Source organism: Polyodon spathula, chromosome 10 (assembly GCF_017654505.1).
Source record: "Polyodon spathula isolate WHYD16114869_AA chromosome 10, ASM1765450v1, whole genome shotgun sequence".
NCBI lineage: Eukaryota > Metazoa > Chordata > Actinopteri > Acipenseriformes > Polyodontidae > Polyodon > Polyodon spathula.
Genome location: NC_054543.1, coordinates 38,494,115 through 38,518,862, shown reverse-complemented (window position 1 = coordinate 38,518,862; position 24,748 = coordinate 38,494,115). Strand labels below are relative to the sequence as shown.

Sequence of the window (24,748 nt, the reverse complement as noted above, 5' to 3'; positions counted from 1 at the left end):
ATGAAGAGAAAAAAATAGCAAATATTAAATGATTACTTTTCACAAGTTTTTACAGGCAACAGAAGTGTTGAACTAGGAGCTCTTAAAATAAACAAATCCCCTGGACATCCCCTGGACCAGATGAAGTCAACCCAATAGTACTCAAAGAAATGAAAGACATTCTTTACAAACCACCAACCAAGATCATGCAACAGTCTCTTGACACAGGGGTTGTACCGACAGACTGGAGAATTGCAAACGTAATACTGATTCATAAAAAGGGAGACAAAACCGAAACAGGTAACTACAGACCAGTAAGCCTGACTTCCATTGTATGCAAACTTATAGAAACTATACTAAGATCCAAAACTGAAAATGACCTATATGGTAACAGTACCCTGGGAGGTTTTAGGAAAGGAAGATCGTGTCTAACTAACCTGCTTGATTTTTTTGAGGATGCAACATCGGCAATTGATAACTGCAAAGCACATGACATGTTTATTTGGATTTCCAGAAAGCTTTCGACAAAGTCCCACTTAAAAGATTAATTCTCAAACTGAACGCAGTAGGGATTCAAAGAAATGCATGCACATGGATTAGGGAGTGGTTAACATGTAGAAAACAGAAAGTATTGATTAGAGAAACCTCAAAATGGAGCGAGGTAACCAGTGGAGTATCACAGGAATCAGTATTAGGTCCTCTGACATTCCTAATCTGCATTAATGACTTAGATTCTAGTATAGTAAGCAAACTTGTTAAATTTGCAGCTCACACAAAAATAGGAGGAATAGCAAACACCGTTGCAGCAGAAAAGTCATTTAAAATGATCTAGACAGCATTCAGAACTGGACAGACACATGGCAAATGACATTTAATAGAGGAAAGTATATGGTATTGCACGCAGACAATAAAAATGTGCATTATAAATATCATACGGCAGATACTGAAATTGAAGAAGGAATCTATGAAAGGAGTTTATATTGACTATCTAGGAGTTTATATTGACTATCTAGACAATGTGTGGAAGACCAGAATTATTCTGTGTTTAAAAGGCATGTCATATGCAGACAGGCTTAAAGAATTGAATCTATTCTAATCTGATCCGATTCAAGAATTCAAAATTCTAAAAGTTATTCACAATGTCGACCCAAGGGACTTTTTCGACCTGAAAAAAGAAACAAGGACCAGGGGTCACAAATACAGATTAGATAAAGGAGCATTCAAAACAAAAAATAGGCACTTTTTTTTTTTTTTTTTTTTACACAGAGAATTGTGAGAGTCTGGAACCAACTCCCCAGTAATGCTTTTGTAGCTGACACCCTGGGATCCTTCAAGAAGCTGCTTGATGGGATTCTGGGATCAATAAGCTAATAAAAACATTATTAAACGTTAGAAACCTGCAATGCATGATGCACTGCAAGCAATTTTCAAATAGAAAAATGCTAAATACCCAATTATTTTGTCAGCTACATTAATACACTAAATCCATTAAGCCTACATGCCACAAACGTAAAGCAACCTATAGTACAGCCCAGAACAGTCTGTCATTACCTTCCTCTTATTCATTCATAAAAATAAAAGAAAGCGATTACTACTTACTGTCCCAGGTGTTTTTAGGCAGGAAAAGACACTGTAACTAGATGTTTTACCATTATAAAAAGACGAGATTCCTTCAAAGCCTATACAGGCCAATGTTAATGTTCTTAAATTAGGGCAATATGTTGTGTGTACTGTAGTGTCATAAGAGACCACTTACAATTACAAAAACTCAGGAATTGCTATTGAAACATAAAAAGTGTTGCTTTTTTCAACTTTCAAATTGTAGTTTGCTATGCACTGGATGACTTTTACATACAAAATTAGTATCCTTAAATTCTTAACTGGGATTGCCAGATCTTTTATATGTGTTTTAAGACAAGCAAGTGCCACTTACAGTAATGATTAATAAAAGAGAACAGGGACGCAACAAAGATAAAATGTATTTGGTGTGTATGACTCTATGTTTACTTGCCTGTGGGTCTTGTTTAAAAAAAAAAAAAAAAAAAAAAAAATTGAAAATTTTTGTTTTCCCTCTCCACTACTGAATCCTGTCTATTGTTTGATATTGTAATTGGTGCTTTCCAACCATCTTGCGTTACCTGTAGAAACTATCTGAAAAGTACTTAGACCAGTCATGTGTGTTACATTTGACTGTCAAGTCAATTTATGTTATCTGGGCATAAACTTTTTCACATTGTGTGTGGTTTTTTTTGTATTCCTTACAGTGTACTTAAGACTGAATGACATAAGTCACAAGAAAGGCATTTTCTTTAAGTCATTAAAACTGCAAATTAAAGTTTCTATTTAATTTTTTTTAACAATGCTCTAAAACAGATCAGATTTGTTTAATCTTGCATTTCCACTAAGCGCTGAATTTATTGTAAAGCAGCAAAAATAAGATTGAATTCTACCCTGTACTATTGTGCAATTTCCAGGAAAGCTACATCCTGTTGTTACCATGAATATTTATTACAAAGGTTATCACCATCGACTTATCACAGTGGCGATATGCCTTCCTCGCTAGATTTAATTTAGGAATGTCTATGGTACTAAATTTTGATAATCTAAATTCTATTAAAAGAAAGGAAACTAAGAGCACAGATGGCGATATACTACTGAGCTGCGTTTCACATTTTCAGATCACAGAGACTCTGGTCAGTACAGAAATGTTTTTCCTGCAAGAGATCATCCAATATGGCATTCACAGACATGATTTGATTAAGCAGACGAGGAGGATAGACCTTTCTCAACACTAGGAAATACAACATACTTACTTTGGCCCTGACCAATCCATTTGGTTTAGAACTGTTATGAGCTCATGAAGTTGAGTAATGAAGCCCCATATCAACATATCACAAATTGCAGAATATTACTGGCTGATCATTTTATTCCAGTTTTAACTACCAGAAACAGTTACTTTCATATTAACATAAAACATAGAAGTCATTTAAAATTTTCAAAGGCAAGTACATGCACATGTTTCTACAACTAGTGTTTATATTCCAAATTAGACAGACATTGTTCCCGTTCAGTCTGTGAAGAGTTTTAAGGTGAAAGCAAACATATTTCAATGTGTTCCACGCACAGCCTACATTTTCACACAAATACCTAATTTAAAACATACTGCCCTGAATCTACGGTAAGTTCTAAAGCTATGTAATTTTCAGAAATATAGTTTTGGCATGTTGGTTGATAAATTACTCAACAGATTTCAGTTTTTTGTGTTCGATGAGATGCATGCCATGTATACTGTTTATGCCATAACTCAATAACAGGGCCCTACATTAGTAAGAACCCTCCTCCTTTATTTTTATAAACAGGAGTCACTGCAATATGAAACATTGAAACTTTTATCTTCCGACAGCATCTATCAATCCGACTGGCCAGTGTTTATCTGACAGGATATTTATTTCAAATTCCATGAAAACAAAACTTAAGAAAGCAAGTGCTTTCTGAAAAAAAAATACATATATATCTAACTAAAAAAAAAAAAAAAAAAAAAAAAAAAAAAATATATATATATATATATATATATATATATATATATATATATATATATATATATATATATTTATATATATATATATAACTTGTTTTTTTAAGTTTTAATAAAAGTTAAATGTAAGGCTGATAGAAACTAAGGAATTGTAAACAAAGTGCAATATAAAATGCTTGCTTGGGTATTATTTATATTTAAGTAAATTGTCTTGTTAAATGTAGGCTGCCGCATTCTGAAAACAGAACAAGCACACTGTCTGTGTTTTAGATATTATGACCTCATTTATTAAAAATGCATATTGGATCACTTCATAAAAACCCATATGAATCATCTGACTATGCCATTGGTGGACAGTATCCTCTGCAGGAAGTGTTTCACTAGCAGAGTAGCTTATGGTTAAATGGGGACAAAGGGAGCCTCTGAGCCAAAAGCCAACAGTGCCCTGGGGTTTGTGTCCTTTTTGTACCCACACATTGGCTGCTTACAAAGCCTTTTGAGGGATTGAAAGCCTGTTTGTTTTCCTGGTACTGTTAGTCTATTCAGCCCTGAAAGTCAGGGAGTAAATCTAAAAAACAGAACATCTTATCAGCCTGCTCCAGACCAACAGAAGCAGTCATGTCAGCACACAGAACACACAGCCTTCCAGAAACAGGCCTCACCCTCACAGCATGTTCTCATTGCACTGCAAACACCCCATGGTGCTGTGACACCAAACGAATGAATATGTAGAGCCCGGAGGTGTTTCACATTGTTAAAACCTTTTAGCTGGTGGAAAAAAAAAAATTGTTTGTATCCAAAGTTTGGCGATACAGTTCTACAGACTGCCATCTGTTAACAGCAAGATGTTAATTTATGACTGAGTTAAATCTGTACGCCTATATAGAGATAATCACTTGTGCTTAATTGTGTTAAAAAAAGTATAAAATAACATTATATATATATATAAAAAAAAATGTTTTGAGAATACTGGTGTAAAATGATGTCTAAAGAGCCCGGTCACTTTACAATTTAAATATGAAATAAAATGTAAAAAAAGGATAATAAATCTGCATGCATCTCACTATCTTTCAACATACCACGATCAGGACAAATTAAGTCTCATTTAGAAACCCATTGGGGATATTTTTTGGGATTTCCTGACCAGCTTTACTGTATTTTACGTTTAGTGACCATTTCTTTTTATAGTCACTTTATAATGGTGTCCTCCCCACCTAACCCTATGCTTTCTGTATTACCCATTCATTCTGTGCTTTGAGAAACAGCAAGCAGTTACATCAATAATTCAGTTTTTAGAATAACCTTGTGCGCCCTAAGCATTATATGGATTTACACTAAAGACCTATGCATTGTACCGCACACTAATGCTTTGTGAATACAACACAGGTTATAACTTATTATGTTATAACACACACTTATAACTGTCAGCTGTCACTTATATCTGTCAACTTGCACAATTAACAACCAACATAAATACAGAGCCAAGAATTTACCAATACTGGGACCAAATTAAGATGAATACAGAGTACCGGTAAATCAAAGACTTCTAAATCGTGTACAGTATTTATGTCGTGCAAGGTTATGCATAATTTACACGACTTAGCGTACATTACAGTAATACGAATACTTTAGTATTCTGTAGTAAATAAAATAAACAAATAAAAACACTAATGCCAGAGTTTACAACGCCAGCTCGATGTAGGTTCAACACAGAAGTGCACTGCATTACGCTATGTGGTTAAAAAACGTCAAACTAAGTCCGTAAAACCACTAACCCCGGCCTTTAATTACACGCATGTACACATAGATATTAAATATATAATTCCCACCTGCTTGCGATATGTCGTCCTCAAAGGGTTGACTGTATTTGCAAAGATCATTCCTATAATTTCCAGTTGCCCCGACACGCAGATGTTTTTTTATATCCAAAAAGCTTGGCTTGGCAGAAAAGTGTGACTCGTAGCCTACTCTATTCCAGATAGAGTTGAAGGTTATTGTCCAGTAATCCGGGGTGTTGTGGTTACTTCTTGTTTCCTCTTTAAAACACACTGTGCCAATCCCTGTGACAATGTAACCCTGATTCAATCCCAATTTCGATTCACCGACCAGTTTATTTAGCCGAGTTCATTGATCTGCGTTTCGCTCCCTGCAGCAAGTAATCCCACCTAGTGCGGGAGAAACCATTTGGTGTTTAAATGCAGGGGAGGATAACAATCAGAAAATAAATATACAATAAAAAAAATGTCTTCTTACACCATATAAGAACAACCTTTGTTATATGCATTATGTATTTATGAATGTAAAAGGTATCATACTAATTGAAAGACATAGATATTCCTGAAGTTGGCGTTTAGTCAAACTGTTTTGCCCTTGAACGTAAATAGTTTATCTCGCATGCATGCCACACATTCCATAAAGAAACCATCAGTTAGTTCTTCCTGTGCCGTTTAAAGCACGAGACACCAGCGAAGTTAGTTAAAAATAAATATTAAAAGTGACAAGGTTTCCCATAGAAGTAGAAGAAACTGATTAATTTAATTTGTTACTGAAAATCATTTCGAGGAGTACCTTTTGTAATTTAATACAGTGTTACATCGTAAATAGGGTGTTGTAAACAAACTATATTATTTATAGTTTGTTTACAAATATTATTGTTATAATTCTTATTTCTTCTTATTCAACTGAGCTGTGTATGAATGTTTCTATCTTAACTTTGTATTATTTTGAGGTTTCGCATTGTGAAAAAACATTAAGCGAGGGTAATGGTAGCAAAATACATTTTACAACAGAATAGGTATTAAATGCTAAATGTTTTCTCAATTTATAGTATACAGCATCGGGCTGATATTTATAACCATTATCTTCCTTGTTCTCATCCTTATTGAAGCCTCTGGTCTTTTCCTGGATTACGAACAGTAATTATCACTGTAAGTTTAATTAATTTAACAAAGAAATACATAAATACAAATTCAATGCATACTGTATTTAAAATATCGATTAAGTCTATTCAGTTTATAGTTGTCTTTTAAAATATATTTAAAAAATGAGTTGGAGGTTTAATCCACATTATCAGCTTGATGAAATTAATTAAATACAAACATTCCAGATACTTAATGAAAACAATACAATTGCATTGTAAATAGATTCCAAAGGCAAACTGAAAACATTTAAAACATTGAAATATAAAGTTGGATATGAAAGACATGAAAGACTTCAAACAAGTCACACACACGCACACACACTACACTGTATCTAAAATAGCAGCTTAGCACACAGGCAAGCTTCAGTGTTAACCCTGCATTAGAAGATTGTGACATCATAGGTAAAGCTCTACCTGTCACATTTCAATGAAGGTGTGTGCAGTTGTCTTCTGGCAGAAGTACTGACGAGAATTAAAGCTGATCCATTGTCAGTGGCCACACGGCTAGTTGGTCCTCAGAAGGGGGCATCCACAGGCAGTATTCATGGACAGCTGGTGGCCACCTTAGCCCTGCCTCACTCCACTGTGCATGAAATGGATGACTCACACTAACAAACCTGTCTTCAAACTTGTCATTTAGGCTCAACGTAAATCCTTCCTCTAAGCAGTGATTGTACAGTAGTAGAAGTAGTAATAATAACTCTACAGCATTATTCTCTGTATTATAAATGGAAAAACCTTTGAATTGAAATGCAGTGAAAAGCATGAGTTCATCTGAATGGCACCGAAAAAGGAAGCCTTTGTCCACATGAGATCAAAACAAGATCAGCTGGAAAACAGAACCCCTCCCCCCACACAATCCTATGAAATTCATTCAACAGCTAACTTTTGTACTTGTGTGGAGTAGTCAGGTCTCTAAGGACTGAATGTCATTTCCAGATCTTGTTTAGGAATGTTGCTAATACAGTTTAGTTAATTATTATGTTTGTTTGGATTCTGAAATTATACTCTCACCTAAGACAGACAGCAAACAGAACAGGGTCATCTTTAGTAAATAACAGTTTACAATATATGTATATACAGTGGTTTGCGAAAGTATTGACCCCCCCTTGGCATTTTTCCTATTTTGTTGCCTTACAACCTCAAATTAAAATGGATTTTTTGGGGGTTTGTATCATTTGATTTACACAACATGCCTACCACTTTGAAGATGTTAAATATTTTTTATTGTGAAACAAACAAGAAATAAGACAAAAAAACAGAAAACTTGAGTGTGCATAAGTATTCACCCCCCCCCCCCCCCCCCAAAGTCAATACTTTGTAGAGCCACCTTTTGCAGCAATTACAGCTTCAAGTCTCTTGGGGTATGTATCTATAAGCTTGGCACATCTAGCCACTGGGATTTTTGCCCATTCTTCAAGGCAAAACTGCACCAGCTCCTTCAAGTTGGATGGGTTCCGCTGGTGTACAGCAATCTTTAAGTCATACCACAGATTCTCAATTGGATTGAGGTCTGGGCTTTGACTAGGCCATTCCAAGACATTTAAATGTTTCCCCTTAAACCACTCGAGTGTTGCTTTAGCAGTATGCTTAGGGTCATTCTCCTGCTGGAACGTGAACCTCCGTCCCAGTCTCAAATCTCTGGAAGACTGAAACAGGTTTCCCTCAAGAATTTCCCTGTATTTAGCGCCATCCATCATTCCTTCAATTCTGACCAGTTTCCCAGTCCCTGCCGATGAAAAACATCCCCACAGCATGATGCTGCCACCACCGTGCTTCACTGTGGGGATGGTGTTCTCGGGGTGATGAGAGGTGTTGGGTTTGTGCCAGACATAACGTTTTCCTTGATGGCCAAAAAGCTCAATTTTAGTCTCATCTGACCAGAGTACCTTCTTCCATATGTTTGGGGAGTCTCCCACATGCCTTTTGGCGAACACCAAACGTGTTTGCTTATTTTTTTCTTTAAGCAATGACTTTTTTATGGCCACTCTTCCATAAAGCCCAGCTCTGTGGAGTGTACGGCTTAAAGTGGTCCTATGGACAGATACTCCAATCTCTGCTGTGGAGCTTTGCAGCTCCTTCAGGGTTACCTTTGGTCTCTTTGTTGCCACTCTGATTAATGCCCTCCTTGCCTGGTCTGTGAGTTTTGGTGGGCGGCCCTCTCTTGCCAGGTTTGTTGTGGTGCCATATTCTTTCCATTTTTTAATAATGGCTTTAATGGTGCTCCGTGGGATGTTTAAAGTTTCGGATATTTTTTTATAACCCAACCCTGATCTGTACTTCTCCACAACTTTGTCCCTGACCTGTTTGGAGAGCTCCTTGGTCTTCATGGTGCCGCTTGCTTGGTGGTGCCCCTTGCTTAGTGGTGTTGCTGACTCTGGGGCCTTTCAGAACAGGTGTATATATACTGAGATCATGTGACAGATCATGTGACACTTAGACTGCACACAGGTGGACTTTATTTAACTAATTATGTGACTTCTGAAGATAATTGGTTGCACCAGATCTTATTTAGAGGCTTAATAGAAAAGGGGGTGAATACATATGCATGCACCACTTTTCCTTTATTTATTTTTTAGAATTTTTTTAAATAAGTTATTTTTTTCATTTCACTTCACCAATTTGGACTTTTTTTTGTATGTCCATTACATGAAATCCAAATAAAAATCCATTTTAATTCCAGGTTGTAAGGCAACAAAATAGAAAAAATGCCAAGGGGGGGTCAATACTTTCGCAAGCCACTGTACAGTATATTGCTTTAACTAAAATTCCTACAAATGTAACCCAGTTCATATTTGAATGACAACATGCTCTTGCTGTCTCGAGGAGTTTAAATCCCAGGTTTTAACCTCTCGGGAATAGCTAAAGGTCACATGATGCAGTCAATACCAGAAAAAAAAAACAGTCAGCCAAAACTAGAGGTCATTTCTCCAAAACCCCCTAGGAGCATAGACAGTGGCGCACTTCATTGTGAGAGGGTTAGTAAGGGATTCCTGGCACTCCATTCACCTACTTCTGGTGCTGCAGTTAGCTGCAGTAATACTAAAATAACTTAATGAAAATTTTATAGGGACTGTTTAGACTGATGAACGATCTGGCTCTACCTCTTAAGCGGATTAAGGACTATTCTCATTAGCATCTTTCATGTAAAGAGAAATCAATGCTACAATAGGGAACTTTGGTGTATACCATTCAGTAAAACTAGGATATGATCCGGATAATTATACTATATTGGTATATAAGGTTTACATGATTTAAAGAAAAACCCATTTATTTCAAGATGTTTTGAACAGTGCACTGTGTTTACTGTTAAATATCCCCAGTCACAAACCATTAGACCATCTACAAAGACGCTACATAAGCAGAGCCTCGTGTGAAGCCATTAGAACTCAGGACATCTCTTTTAATCTGTTCAAGTGAAGGTTGTTTTGACGTAATACAACTGTCACTGCTGTATCAATGAAGCAAACAAATTATCAGCAAGCGCCACCCCAGCCCTTTAATACATGCCTTTCATTTTCATCATGAAATGAAACCATAGAGTTGACTACAGAATGTGCTCTGTGCTCCAAGTCAGACACTGCCAGTACTTTAGTTACATTTTTTAATACAGATATGTGTTAGCACAAAGAACAGGGAATACAGGTTATTTTTAATATAATAGTGAAAAACATCACCAACAGACCACACTTCCCTCGCTATGAAGTGTTCTACTGTACACAAATGACAACCTAACCATCTTTATTGAAACTGCTTGAATGCGCTGTATAATTTCCATTAGTTAAGCATTAGGAAATGTGCACTCACTTTGCAGTAGGCTGGGAAAGATTTTAACTGCAACAAACATGACAAGACTTCCTTTAAAGACTCAAATATTTCTCCTTCTAACTTCCTTCTCAGTCATTTCCTCAGTAAAAGCGGTACACTCCCACCCAGCCACAGTAACATTTTCAGAGCAAGGTGGGGGGGTGGGGGTGGTAAAAGGGAAACTGTTACAACAACCCTCTTGAAGAAATGCAATCACTGTAAGGGATGTAAAAAGCCTAGTATTTAGGTTTTTGGTTAAACAGACTGGGTGAGAACGACAGCCAAAGCCCATCACTAGCAGAGACAGAAGCATCTTTACAGCTCCTAGGTGCCACAGCCAAGTTACGCTAGTAAGATTGTGTTGCACAGGAAGCAAAGATACTAACAGCAAATCCGCAAGTCAGTCTGTTAGAGGGGGTGGGGTAGCACTCATAACTGAATGCTGTTTATACATGAGGGTCACGGGCAGATCGCTAACAGTAAAGAACTCATTATGAGAAGGGGAATAGAATTAATAATGAAAAAAAAGGAGGGGCAGTTTGATCCTGACACACTGTGAGTGAAAGGGGTTTTATTTCAAATGAAATGACCATTCCATTTCAGGACTGACAACGCACTTTCCATTATAGTCCCAAGTAACACAGCTGAATTCCAAACATTTTAAAAAGCTTTGTCACAGAGCAGGTATGCTTACTCTACAGCTCTGAAGCTACAATAAACCTAAGATACTGTACTAAATTTACTATTCATGTATGCCTTTTTTAAAATGTTATATGATTTAGCATTTTCATAATAATAATAATAATAATAATAATAATAATAATAATAATAATAATAAAGATATATTAAACCAATATTACTATTCTACAAGAGGTAAGGTTCTAAACAGCTCTCTAGTCAGATCACTGCTTTAAAATATAAATAGTAGTAAATACTAGATGCTCTTAAAGTATGCTATATACTATATCAGTGTTCAATATCCACACAACTACATCTAGAGGGAAGGAACAATACCCACTGCATACAAGATTGCAAAAGTAGCCTCCTAATGCTCTGTATTATGATTTATACATCCTTACATTTTGTATGTAAAACTCAGATTACTTTATAAGACATGTACTGTTAAGAGTCCTAGTTCAAACCACGCCGATGCCGCTCTGTTGCCCATGGAAACAAACGGGATAGATTTCAAATGCCTTTTGACTCAATCCCAATACCAAAGAAAACAAAGCATACCATATTTCAGTTTACCTTAGAACTATTTTTAATGTATGTATTTATTAACTAAAAATAAAAATGACTTTATTATACTAGTTGCAGTATAAGAAGTTGAAGCTTTCAAGGATTATTAAGGGTCGTCTTCCTATAATGTTACTGGCTGAAAGAGTTTGTAAATAGGTTCCTATGTCACACACTTAGCATGGCTTGAATGCCAAAATGATGCTCAAAAGGAAATGCAGTCTCCAAAATGAAACACAACTCCTGATTTTATTTCAGCTACTAGTGAAATTACAGTCAACTGAAAGTTAAAATAAATACAGTTGTCATTTTGATAGGAGAACAATTCCCAGTCATGCTTTCATTGATTTTATACCAAATCCATCATTATATTTTAACAAGGACCAATTTATGAAGTAAGTGTCGCAGTGGGACAACTGTGCAAGGTCGTAAAATGACACAGCAAACTCTAAAGTATCATATTTCAAGGAAGTGTGCATAATATGTTGCAATTCACTCTTTTCAGGAGTAAAGGAAAGCTAAGATTAAAGACAGCTGTTTGCATAGTTCACTGCTTTAGTAATTCTTTTTTATATTCCTGCTGAACTTAAGTTACATTCTCAAAAAAGAATAGCTTACTCAAGCATCATGATTAAACATCTAGGTAACTCCTTTAAGATTTGTAGGTGTGATGAGCTTCATTATGTACACCCAATTACTGTAATGCATGACTAGCTGTGTGGACAAAACATTTGCACTACAACCTAAGAATATTTAACAGCAACACTCTAGTTCTTATATTTGTATTTTTGCTAATGGAAGTGTAACCAATGGATTTTACAAAGTCTTCAAAGATGTTATGACAAAGTAATACAAAGTAAAAACAATACAAGCAGAGAATATACACTTAAGGTTGTTTTTGAGGTTATTCCAATTTTTAACTATTTTAATGATTTGCAGTATGGAAAAATAATATGAAACTTAATAACTTAATAATATGTGTGTGTAACTTGGCATGACTAGTGTATTAGGTTAGCTACTGAAGTTGAATTTGGACAAAAAAAATACTTCTCTTTTGTATTTCTGTTGAGATTTCTTGTAGTTTTCCAACTTTCATTTGAATGATTTAGAAGCAAAAACTAAATGTTGGCTGATCCACTGTAAACATTTCTATAGTGCACTTTACTATAGATTTCTTTAGACCCAACCTGTTCCTTGTACTACCAGCAACTGTTTTCTCTACAAATTCTTTATTACTTTTCTTTTTTTTTTTTTTTTGCTCAGAAACAAATCTGGTCAAACTTTGCACTCCCTCCCAAGTAAGGCCTAATACTACAATACCAAGATGAAACTAAATAATTAAAAAAGATCAGAGAATTTCAAACAGAACAGGAAGAACTGATGATTAATCAATACACTCAAACAGTAGCTCCAATACTGACAGGGAATGCATTTCAGCTGCATGATAGGCTCAGCGAGCAAAAAGGAAGCTGCGGTGAAGGGGTCACAATCAATGAATCGACATTGCTGTCTATAAAGAACACAAAGGAGGGTGTTCTGTTCACCTTGCAGTAGTAGAACTGCTCTTATTTTTTATAACCTACATAAATACCCAGGAAAGCATTCGCTATGTCCCAACTTAATCAAAAACGACTCTGTGAACACGTGGAATTCAGGAGAAGCGGAGCCTCCTGAAAAAAAAAAAATGGCACCAATTAAAAAATAAAACACAATAAAATTGCTAACGTATCAGTCAGGGTCTTGTTTTGTTTCTTAAAAATGGGACAATGACCATTTACAACATTGTGGGTGACTACAGTAGTTGCCACAGCCATTCTTCTGCACTCATTATGTAAGTGAAAGTATTTTCTGTTGCTGCAGTTAGGGTCAACCAATTCATTAAAAATGTTTTTTCTGAAAGATTAAATAATACACCCAGAAACAGAAACATTTCTGACTGATTGAAATCATGTCTGAAATTACCCAGCAGAGAGTGAAAACGTTTCATTAGAATGCCTTACACTGCAGTGTAATGATTAGTTTGGTTAGTTACACACATCAGTCTCTGACAGACAGATTATACAGTAGAGCACAGAGATTATACGATACCTACAGCCAGCCATCCTCTAAATTTACATATTTTTAAACAATTCCCTGAATATGCAACTTTTTATATTACAGTTTGTTTATTGTGTAAATTCCATGTGCCCCACATGAGAAGACTTGGTTATATGAATTGTTTTACCGGATAAAACATATCATTTAATAGATGTGGGTCAGTCTGTGAGTACTGGACACCGTTATGACATACTGTACTGCTGTCCATGTTACATGGGATTTAGGATGTGCTGTAACATGAAACCACTCTGTTACAATCTGACCCATTTATGATATAAGCATAAACTAAATGAGAGGTTCATTTAAAGTAGTAACACACACCACACCTTATTAAAATACAGTTTCAACATATAGCACGAAATTACTTTTTTTTTTTTTTTTTTTTTTTTTTTACATTCAAAGCTCCAATTTGTAAAATTAGATTAGAAGTTTCCTTGTGGTCTATTATAGATAGTCATTGGTGATAAATAAAGCTTTAATACACTGATAAACAGTAAAAAGTGTATACTGCTACAATGTTGATAAGTATTATACACCAAAATTCTACAAAAGATCCTCAGCAGTTAATAATGCATGACAGAGTGGTGTTTTAAATGGAAAGGAACAGTGACACACATTGGAGTTACAGTGTGCTGTGGGTGTAAAATCCATAGAGATTCATAGGGACTGATTTATAAAGCTCTTGCCCTAGTGTTTGCCTGCTGTCTTCTGAAAATAAGCTGATAGTTAGACACAGCGCGTGTAATGTTGTTTTAAAGACCCCCATAGTCATATGTTGTTATGCACAGTACTAAACACTCCCTTACGCATCACATTTCCCTTTCAGAAACAGAAGGAGACACACATTTTACAAATGAGTATAATCTGTTACTTTACTAATTATATTTACCTGCAATAAGGGGGGGGGGGGGGGGGGGGGGGGGCATGCTTTTTAACTGCTATTAAATATAAAAAGCTTTTTGCTTTTTTTTTTTTTTTTAACTGCTATTAAATATAAAAAGCTTTTTGCTTTTTTTTTTTTTTAACATCAACCATCTTTACAGCCTGAGATTTAATTACTTGAAACTATGAAAAGCAGATCTTTGCTCCATTTTTATCTTTATTGAACACAGCATTCTGAAGCAGGCATTAAAGAGTTAATTAAAGCCATTAAAGAGTTCATTATTCATTTTGGTTAGTTGAACACAGATACTAAACAGGCTGTGCCCTACTGTTCAAATACAGCATGTGCACCCAGACAGACAGGTCCATTGGGCAGCTCCATTACTGTGTACTGATATAAGAACAACAGTTTCATTGGCCTCACTGTACATGTTGGATCACGTACACAAAGCATCTTTTATTGTTTTCTTTCAGGAAACTAAAATCATATTAATAACATAATGTACTTCGCCACCACGGCTGCTTATAAAATGACCTATTAGTATCAAGACAAAGAGGATCACCATGACATAGATTCCCTATTTCTTCACTCTACATTAATTAAAAACAGTGTGCCACACTGGAGGGATGCAGAATTATTTGCATACAAATGCAAAAATGTATTATTTATGAGTAATACATTAAAATGTATTATTTATGAATAATACATTTTAAGAAAACCTTAAAAGTTGCACATTTTGTGGTTATCACAAAATCAAGAAAGAGGAAGATCTGTGGGTTCTTGGAACAGTCAGCATGTGTATGACTTATTTGGGTATACATTAAAGTTTAGGGATGATTATGCTGCTGGCATCAAATTCAGATTACAAATTGTATGTTTTAATGTCTTGGTCATTTTCCCACAGCTAGACTTTATTTTGCCATAAAAGGGAACCTGCATTTTTAAACCAAATGTTAAAGTAACTTTCTATTTGATACCCCCGTAGCATTATTTGGACCCTTTGAGCAGGATGCAGATTTCACACAACACAATCGACAGGTTTTCAATACATTATGCCTGTTATCTCTTTACATATTTCTGTTTGCTGTCGAGACCAGTTTTACTTTAGGCCTTTCTTTTTCAAACCATTCCTAATTGAACTGCTGCAGTTTAAAGCATTGTTGCGCACTGTATTAGACATAATAACACAAAACAAAATCCTCCAACAAACAAAGGATTTCTGGCTCCTTTATACATGTGGCCACTCCCCAATTAGCACCAATTACCTTACCAGGGAATGGTCACTCCTGTGATTGCTGGCAGGGATAGGGTTAAATCTATCCCTGCCGGCAATCACAGATGACAAGAACCTTACATTCCCCCTACTTACAGCAGCAGGGCTTATGCTCTGCAACATGAACATTCCATACATGAGTGCAGGAAATGACCGGCATCAAACAAATAGGGGGAGGGGTAAAAGTAAGACGATCGAACACTTCTTATTGGTTAATGGCCTTGTTCGCTTTCCATGGATCTATCTAGCTTTTTAATATTATGTGTTTAACAATACACTCGGGGCACAATATGTGCACTATATGCAGGTCCCCATACGATATATAGTGAATCACAATATATTCCAATATAAGTTAAGGTCATGTTGAGCTCATTTATGTATGATAATATATAATAGAATGCCTATATACTATTGATACACTATGTTATTAACACACACACACAAAAAAACTTAGGTGGAGTGTTTATTCATTATCTACAAAACCAATTTTTAACCACAAGCTCAGTGGTTTTGTTAATCTAATACAATGCATACCTCTATTACAACCATATAAAGGAGGTATCACTATTCAGTGCAACACAATGACTAATTTCTCCCCAACTTAATATCTGACTTGACTGCTTGTCAGCTGGTATTTTCAGAAAAATTCTCGGACATTGGAATTTGCTGTGCTCAAACCCTGAACAACATCACAGACAGATCTCAATGGGGCTGCAGCACCCCACAATCAAATCAATCAATCAGTCACGATGAACCATAGCTAAGTTTCCATACCAGGGTCCCTGACATTACTGTTAAACGTTGTTCACACAGCTGTCCATTTTCACATAATTGTATGTATGGATCTAATAACGATTCAAGATGATATGCATCAGTAACAGTGGGTTAAAGGGGGGCAGTAGAGGAAACAGAACAGGAGGTATTGGAAATAGACGATTCCAGGGATAAAAGTTAACAAACAGCAATATTGATGAACAATTATTTTAACAAACAGGCTCTTAATTGCATTTCTGACCCCGGTCTCTTTGAAGCATCTCTGACTGACAGAATTTTTTTAAACAAACAAGAGACTACAGGGGCTACAAAATGCAGCAGCTTTTGAAACAATACAATTCACAAAACCTAAATACATCTTTTTTTTTTTTTTGTCTCTAACTACCCTTAAACTTCATCCTTCTTTTTCTTTGTGCTGATTGTTTTTCTTTTTTTGTTAAGAACTTCTTCATAGTAAACATAAACAATGATAAGGGTTTTACTGCAAACTGAGCTCCCATTCTGTTCAGGTCAAAAGTTTCAAGAATGAGTATCATACAAGTACAATAGAATCCTTTTAGCTCAATGCTGTGATAAAAGACCAGTACAACCGTGCTGTTTAATTGTTTACACTCCACAGCTAGGCAGCACTCCAAACTTTTGTGAACACTGTATGAGGTTTTTTTTCAGGGTCAGCATGCTGGTATTGTTCCTGGTTTAACGTGATGTCAAGTGACAGTAATACAGCCATGGCCAAAGGTTTTGCATCACACTACAGAATTAACAAATGCTGCTTCACAAAGCCGAATGCAACCTGCTGAATAATGTTACGTCAACATATTGAATTACATACCGCTTTGTAGTTTTCCATATACTTAACAAAAAAAAAAAACCTAACAAAAATGTGACATTTCAAAATCTAACACAAAATACTGTACTACTAATATGGCTCCCGGTAGATTTTTGTTACATAATTTTGTAGTTTCTTTGATTAAATGGTGTTAAATAAAATATCTCAATTATGTTCACATAGTATATATTTTTTTTAAATGATGTATCAATCCTAAAAATCTAGGTGATGCAAAACTTTTGGCTATAGCTCTACAGTCATTCTCACATTTAAAATGTACTGGACTGCTGTTAAGCATAGCCACAACAAATATGATTGCTTGCCAGTTGGAGTGTGGCTGTCACAAAGTACACATTGTTCTACTGGAAACTGTATTCAGGTTAATCTGCCTGTCTATTCATTTCTTCAGTCATGTAGCATTTGGTAACAAGGGCAGCTAAGGGTTAAATTACAGCCTTAAACACACCCAATGAAACAATTAGTCTCTGTGTTAAGGATAAAGGTTTTTTTTTTTTTGTTTTGTTCTTTTTTTTTTTTTTTTTAATCTTGAACTTTTGTGCCCCGTATTCTGTTATTAATCTGTTGCCTTTAACTTTCAGAACCCTAATAAAAAAAATTCAAAAAAGTTTTACAAACATCAACCAAAATCCATGTGAGAAATTAATGTTATTTTTACTGCTTAAAGCAACCATAATTCTCTTTCTGCTTAGCGTCATGTAGGGGGACATTTTATAAAATTGTGCAAATTTTGACGAAAAATAGTGTAAAAGTATTACTTGAATATATTGGCAGTGATCCAGTCCCAATCAAAGAAGCACCCTGCAGACAAGACTGGGATTGGTAGTCAACCGCCTAGACTTTGTGAAATTCTGCATCTTATAAACACCAAAATATGCTTTCTGCCACAGTTTGCAAAAAAAAAAAAAAGTATTACACTGTTCTACAATTACTGTGAATCAGAGTACTCAGATATTCTATATGATTTTCGTAACATTCTTGAGATATTTTTTACCAAGGTAATTTGGACTTCAGTCTCATCATTTCAGACTTCTAAAATCTCCTATAGTAAAACTAAATTTAGGGGGAATATTTTATGAGCAACATGCAGTAGATTTGCAAAGTGTCTGATGGTTAAATGTGCCCCTTAGTTGTGCATGATGTTTGCATTCAATCATTCTGACAGGCGTTCTGTGACTCACTATTAGTTTTCTCTGTATTTGTCTTTACCTGGCATTGCATTTGCTTTGAGTTTTCCTGAAAATGCTCATAGAAATCCTAAATCACAATATTAAAGATTTAAAAACATTTGATGCCACTTACTGTGATCTTTGAATGCTAACTCATTCTTACCTGTTTTCAGAGGCATACGGGATTGAGACTAGACTGGCATAGTTTAAACAGATACAGTCTTTGGTTTAGTGCAGAACTTCTGTGTGTATGAAAATAAAACATCTTGCATTGCATTTTATTTATTTTTAATTTTAGGAGATCAACAATTATTTAGATGGGTTAAAATGATCTTTAAAATGGGTCTCTACCAATCAATAACGTTTTTTTCACAGTTCAGCAGTATAGGTTTTATTATGATTATTCTTATCACTACCAAAAGGACCATGGCCTTCCTTTCATAACTGAACAATATCCAAGACTGACAAACTGACCGGGCCAGTCTTTGGTTACAGGTTAACAGTTAGCAAACTTTGTCCTCAGCCAACCAAGTGCCTTTTTTTTTTTTTTTTTTTTTTTTTTTTTTTTTGAACTGTGATAAAAGCTAATTCAATCTTTCTGGAAAAAAAAAAAAAAACCACCTCCCAGGATTAACCCATCACTACAACTGTACACAAAGGTGATGGTACATAAGGAGCTGGAATCCTCATACCTTTCTATGAGGTAAATCTTTCATTGCAGAATTATCTTTGTGGTTCATTATTAATGTAATCATTATTCTCCCACATGTTTAAATTAGGACGGTATGAGTACTTGGATAACACAACGAACCATCTTTCATAAAAGGCAGATGATACGATGAGAGGAAAAACCAGGACAATGCACTCTGCTGCTCCCTGACCTGCAAACACTAGATTAAAACACACACAAAAAAACATCGTCAACTCATGATATCCAGGGAAATGCATTAATACAGTCAGGTTTATTTTTTATGACTGGAAGATCGATCGCGCATATCTTGCCAGCTCTTTTTCGATAGTAAATGGCTAAACCGCGAGACACAGAAACACATTAAAAAGAGGAAAACTTCAGCAATGTAATGGGGTTAATAGATTTACGCAGTCTTGTCATCTTCATTGTGAAGGGATCCAGTGTCAGGAAAACTGAGTAAACGTGGGGTAAACTTGTATTGCACTAGTTATCACCTTCATTTGTCTTTAAAAAACATCAGCTAAAAAGAACATGATAACAATAACAAGGGACTTTCTGCATCTGTAAGAACACCGCCTGTAGCAGGCTGAGCAGCAGTTAGTGGTGGGTGTTTGGTCTTTAATTCACATTTTAAATTTAAGGGGATTTTTTTTAGAACAGAATACATCAAGATTGACTTCTGCCAAGTTTTGCTCATTTATATTAAAAAAAAAAAAAAAAAAAAAAGTTGTGAGGAATTTAAAAACGTTTTAAACAAAAATATTACTCCCAGATGTTATCTATAATTTAGGGTATAACGTTATAGTTTTACTAACCGCGATGAAGCAGGCAATGAAAACTTTTTTTTATTTCTTTTATTCAGTAGTCACCAATTCATTTTTACCCCATTTTTCTCCCAATTTGAAATGCCCAATTGTATTTAGGCTTAGCCCACCGCTATCACCCCTGTGCTGACTCGGGAGCGGCGAAGACGAACACAAGCTGTCCTCAGAAGTGTGTGCCATCAGCCGACCGCTTCTTTACACTCTGTGGTCTCGCCATGCAGTCTGCCCAGAGCTATAGCATCAGAGGACAATGCAGCACTGGGCAGCTTACAGTCAAGCCTGCAGGCGCCCGGCCAGTCTACTGGGGTCGCTGGTGCCTGGTGAGCTGAGAACACCCTGGCCGACCTCCTGTCCATGGTCGGTAGTGGAGTAGCCTGGACTCGGACTGGCGACGACCATTCCACGCTGAGCGCCTTTACCGGAATGCGCCACTTGGGAGCCATGGAAACCTTTTTTGGTATTACATGGCGCATGTCCTGCATTCAACTGAAGCAATAAGCAAGTGCTTTATTAGCAATATTTACATGTTGTAAATATTTTAAGAAAGATTGAAAGAATATTTTGCTCACTGCAGATAATAGAGCCAGAATTGTACTTTGAATATGTCTCTAAGTGAACAGATCAATACAGTACTATTGATATGCACTCAGAGCACAATGGAGTTTAAAACGTGCCATGCATCCTACCTAAATTCTTGCTGTAAACCATTACCGTTTTTTCCTCTTTAATTATTTATATGGAAATAAAGCCACTTGCCCCTACATCAGCAATATTAAAAGATAGAATCTTTTATACCAAACTAATGGCTCAGTATACTATGTAGTGGATACAATAGTACATGAGACAGTATTATTCATGAGCTTAAATGTTACATAATAGGAAGGAATGCCCTTAAGTGACCCTGTACTTTAGTATTCAGTCAGGCTTATTAAACATGTATGGGGTTTTAAAGGACATTTAATGGATTCTGTACCCCATCCTCTTTTATCTGGTCGGTGGCACAATACATCCAGTTAAAACAAAACAAGAAAATGGAGCTGAAATATACACTCTATTCAAACAACAAGGTCCTCAAAACTGGGAAACAAGTTAGAGGCTTTTTTGTGCAGTTTCCTTCCAAAAGGTATTCCATTTATTTCTTTATTTTAAATATAAGTATTAACTTTTGCATATGGGGCTTAATATAGAAATATCCTTTAGAAATATTTATATTTTATTTTGAGGGGGTATATTATAATGATCTGAACAATCTAAATACTACCCCCTGTAGGTCTATAATCCTGCTGCTGTCCCCCTCAAGTGTGACTCAGTTATTAACATCACTAAATTAATGACAGATTGGGACACACTGACATTAGGTGACAGATAACAAAGAGAAGGGTCAGAGCATTTTGCACTGGTAAAGTACACGAAAGATCAGATGTCATGCACTAATGAGAATGTCTACACATGTAACATCTATACAACTGAATACAAGCCACAAAGCATTTAACAAAACTCCCTCTCCTGAATCAAAAGACACAGGGGGCGGGAATGGGTGTTGTGTGATTCTGATGACACCCTTTCTGTTTTGAAGCTGTAGCAAATCACCAGTCACAGGGACAATAGTCTATTATTGTAAAGGACCGTGACATCCAGCTGTTTAATGAATGGTTGCTTGAATGACTGCTGGGCGAACACACAACTGTTTCAAAAGGCATCTCCAAATATACCGTTCTGCCTATGGTAGGCAGCTTCCGTTTTAATCTCTTAGCATCACCCACACATTTGCACCAATTCTGATTCTCACAATAAGAGGAACACGTGACCAGGGAGCAAGCAGCCAGTCAAATAAAAACGGACAATTGCATTATTGGGAAAACAAATTCGGAATACATACAATGTTGATGAGTAGTAGGAATCTTTGGCAATGAAAAAATACATCTTTGTAGCTTCGATTGATCCCAGTACAATCCAAGCGTAGAGTGTGAATCCAGGGCACAGCGAGTGGTTGTGTGACAGAACTGACTTGAGCCCTTGTTAAAGTGAAGTTAATGCTGGGGGAGTTAGATTTTAAAATTAATTTTTAGGAAGAATATCGATGGCACATTAGCTTTTGTTTTTTTTTAAAGGAGAGGTGGGTAAATGTTGCCTAATTAAAATGACATTTATGCAGTTAAGTTGAAGTTCACAGTCTAAATTAAGGCAAAGTACAGTCAAGCCTGTTTTGTCTATGAATAGACCCTCATAGTAAAGGTACTGTTCTATATCCTAACTGTGACTGTTTGAATGTTACTAATTATTTCCTACTTCCACGATAAGGTGCAGATAACAGTGTAGAGAATAGCTGGTGGAAATGAACGGTTGGCAATGACCCTTTTCTTAAGATGCCGTGTCCCACAGTCAATGCGGATGTTACATTGAAATATAAATACTTGGTGTCTGTTTACTTCATTCTTATATATGTTGGCCTTCTGTGCATGCTGCTATATTTGAAAGTAGGCTATGTTAACAATTCAAGGCAATCCAAACATACAGCAAGAGTAAGATATTCTCTTTAGCAGTCCATATAGATTTTAAATAACGGTGATGATTAAAAAAAGAACAACAAATCATGAAAGCTTGCCAAGCATCTCTGGCAAACGACCTTGGTATTGAGAGCAGCTCTGACAGGGCGTCCTTGAGAGTCTGCAGAACAATTCCCTAGCCGTGTGACCCCTACAGCAGTTATAATGTTAACAGAAATTATCTAATGAATTGTTCTCCTGGTATTAAAAATGAAAAAGGATCAGCTTTAAATACAACAGCAACTAACAAAATAAATAAATAAATAAATAAATAAATAATACCAAGACAGTGCCACAAAAGGGAAAAATGTATACAATATAATTTTTGTAAGTTACTTTCTTTGATGTCAAATTGGGTTATGTAAACATTAATAAGACCCCACAGGGACACAATTCATTACTGTATTTGGGTGATGTGATGTTGCAACTGTAACCCAACAGAAGTGGCTTTTTTTTTTTTTTTTTTTTTCACATCCAGTAATATTATGTCAGTCATTTCAGCATCTGTTACCATTACCCAGTTGTCCCCTTTGAGCTTAAAATAGTAAGATAAAAGCAAACGGGACAAATAATTATTTGTGTCTTCAATTTGAAATATTATGCAGATCAAGCTGTCTATAAATGCATGTTATCATTTCGTTTGTCAACAAGAGGCACTGTACAGTATGAAACAAGCTTCTGACCAATACTGTCGTTACCTTAGCTTTGGAACAATCCAATTATAAATGCGACAGAACTCAGAAAGGCGACAGAAAGGGCGACAGAAAGGGCTTTTTTTCCAGAACGTTTCATTATCAGGCGTATTGTACGTATTGGAGAATGACACATTCTCAGTTTGCACACAACACACACGCACAACGCTAATGAAACAACAGTAAATCACGTTATTAATAATGTATTTATTTATAGCCAGCAGTTGGTTTAAGGTTAACTCATTTTAAAAGCGTAGCGCAAGACAACAATAATGTAACGGGGGATCAGGGTGGTGGTTACATTAGCTTAACCTTGAGTTTCCTGTACTGGAGTTTGACCGAATTATGTCATTTGCCCAATGCGTTTCACTCCAAATGACAGCGTTATGAAAACTAGCTGTTAGAATATGCATAATACACTTTCCTCAGCATCAACGCATTCATATATATATTATATATATATATATATATATATCTATATATATATATATATATTGCAGTATGTAATATAACGCAGTGGTGTTGCTTCTGGCACAGGGCAATCTTTGAAAGCGACAGCAACTACAACAAAACCTATCTATATTCAGTCTTAGCGTATAAACAAAAAAAAAAAAAAAAACGCACACAAGGGGCTAATGTTGTTGCCAACAACTTTCTAAAACACAGCCAGCATGAATGTTTCAAGAAATTTTAAATAATCTTAAATAAAGTGAAGAGATTAATACATGCACCAAAAAGTACAATTCATATCGACAATCTCTCTTATGCAAAACCAACATTTATAAAGTCGTTTTAGACTAAATATTACAGAAAGTAATTATTTACAGTACCTTGGCTTGCATGTACTGGGGATAGTAGTAAGTGTACTGGGGATACATCTGTTGTTTCCAGGCTTTTCCCATGAAGATAGAAATGTAAGCCTGCAGTGCAGGAAAAGAAGGTTACTTCAGTGCTTCCAACAGTTCGTTTGCTCTTCCTTCCCTGTTAGATTGCTATGTTAACCAACAGACCTCGCCCAAGCGCTATAACTGCTGAATACGGAGTGCATATTTGAGCTCGAGTCTCGAAGGAGTTTCTGCGAGCTTGACAGCCTCCTTGTGAGTTTTGCGTCGGTTCTGTTTCTCGAGAGTAACGCTGCGAGAGCCCTAATGCAATCAATAAAAATCCGAGCTCTGCATTTAAAAAAAAAAAAAACTGTTTGAAAAACGGTGGCTGAGGGCAAGAGGAGTGGGGGGCTATTCACAACTAAGTATTAGAAATTAAAAACTACTACTACTACTACTAATAATAATAATATGTAAAACAAACTTTAGGCCTACCTTTCAATTAGGTTTTGCACCTATGCAAAATAAGCACGTGGATTTCTCAGTTAATACAATATATTATTGTGGGGTAGAAATCAGAAGAAGGTAAATGTGAAACCACAATGTATGTACTTTGCGAGACAATCCACACACAGACAGAGGACGGGC

General features: G+C 35.9%; 1 protein-coding gene across 6 annotated transcripts in view; it reads right to left on the bottom strand.

The window, feature by feature from the left end:
• The window catches only part of LOC121322272 (RNA-binding motif, single-stranded-interacting protein 1-like), a 59,314-nt gene extending 34,983 nt beyond the window's left edge, over positions 1 to 24,331 (bottom strand). For 2 of the 6 annotated variants that reach the window (XM_041261981.1, XM_041261982.1), the window contains exon 1: positions 24,107 to 24,316. In XM_041261981.1, the coding sequence (XP_041117915.1) occupies positions 24,107 to 24,178 (72 nt within the window). In that variant the 5' untranslated portion in view covers positions 24,179 to 24,316. Of the gene's footprint in view, positions 1 to 5,343; positions 5,662 to 24,106 lie in introns of those variants that run through there. The other 4 variants (XM_041261986.1, XM_041261984.1, XM_041261985.1 and 1 more) reach the window with 4 other exon arrangements.
• Between the last annotated feature and the right edge of the window lie 417 nt (positions 24,332 to 24,748).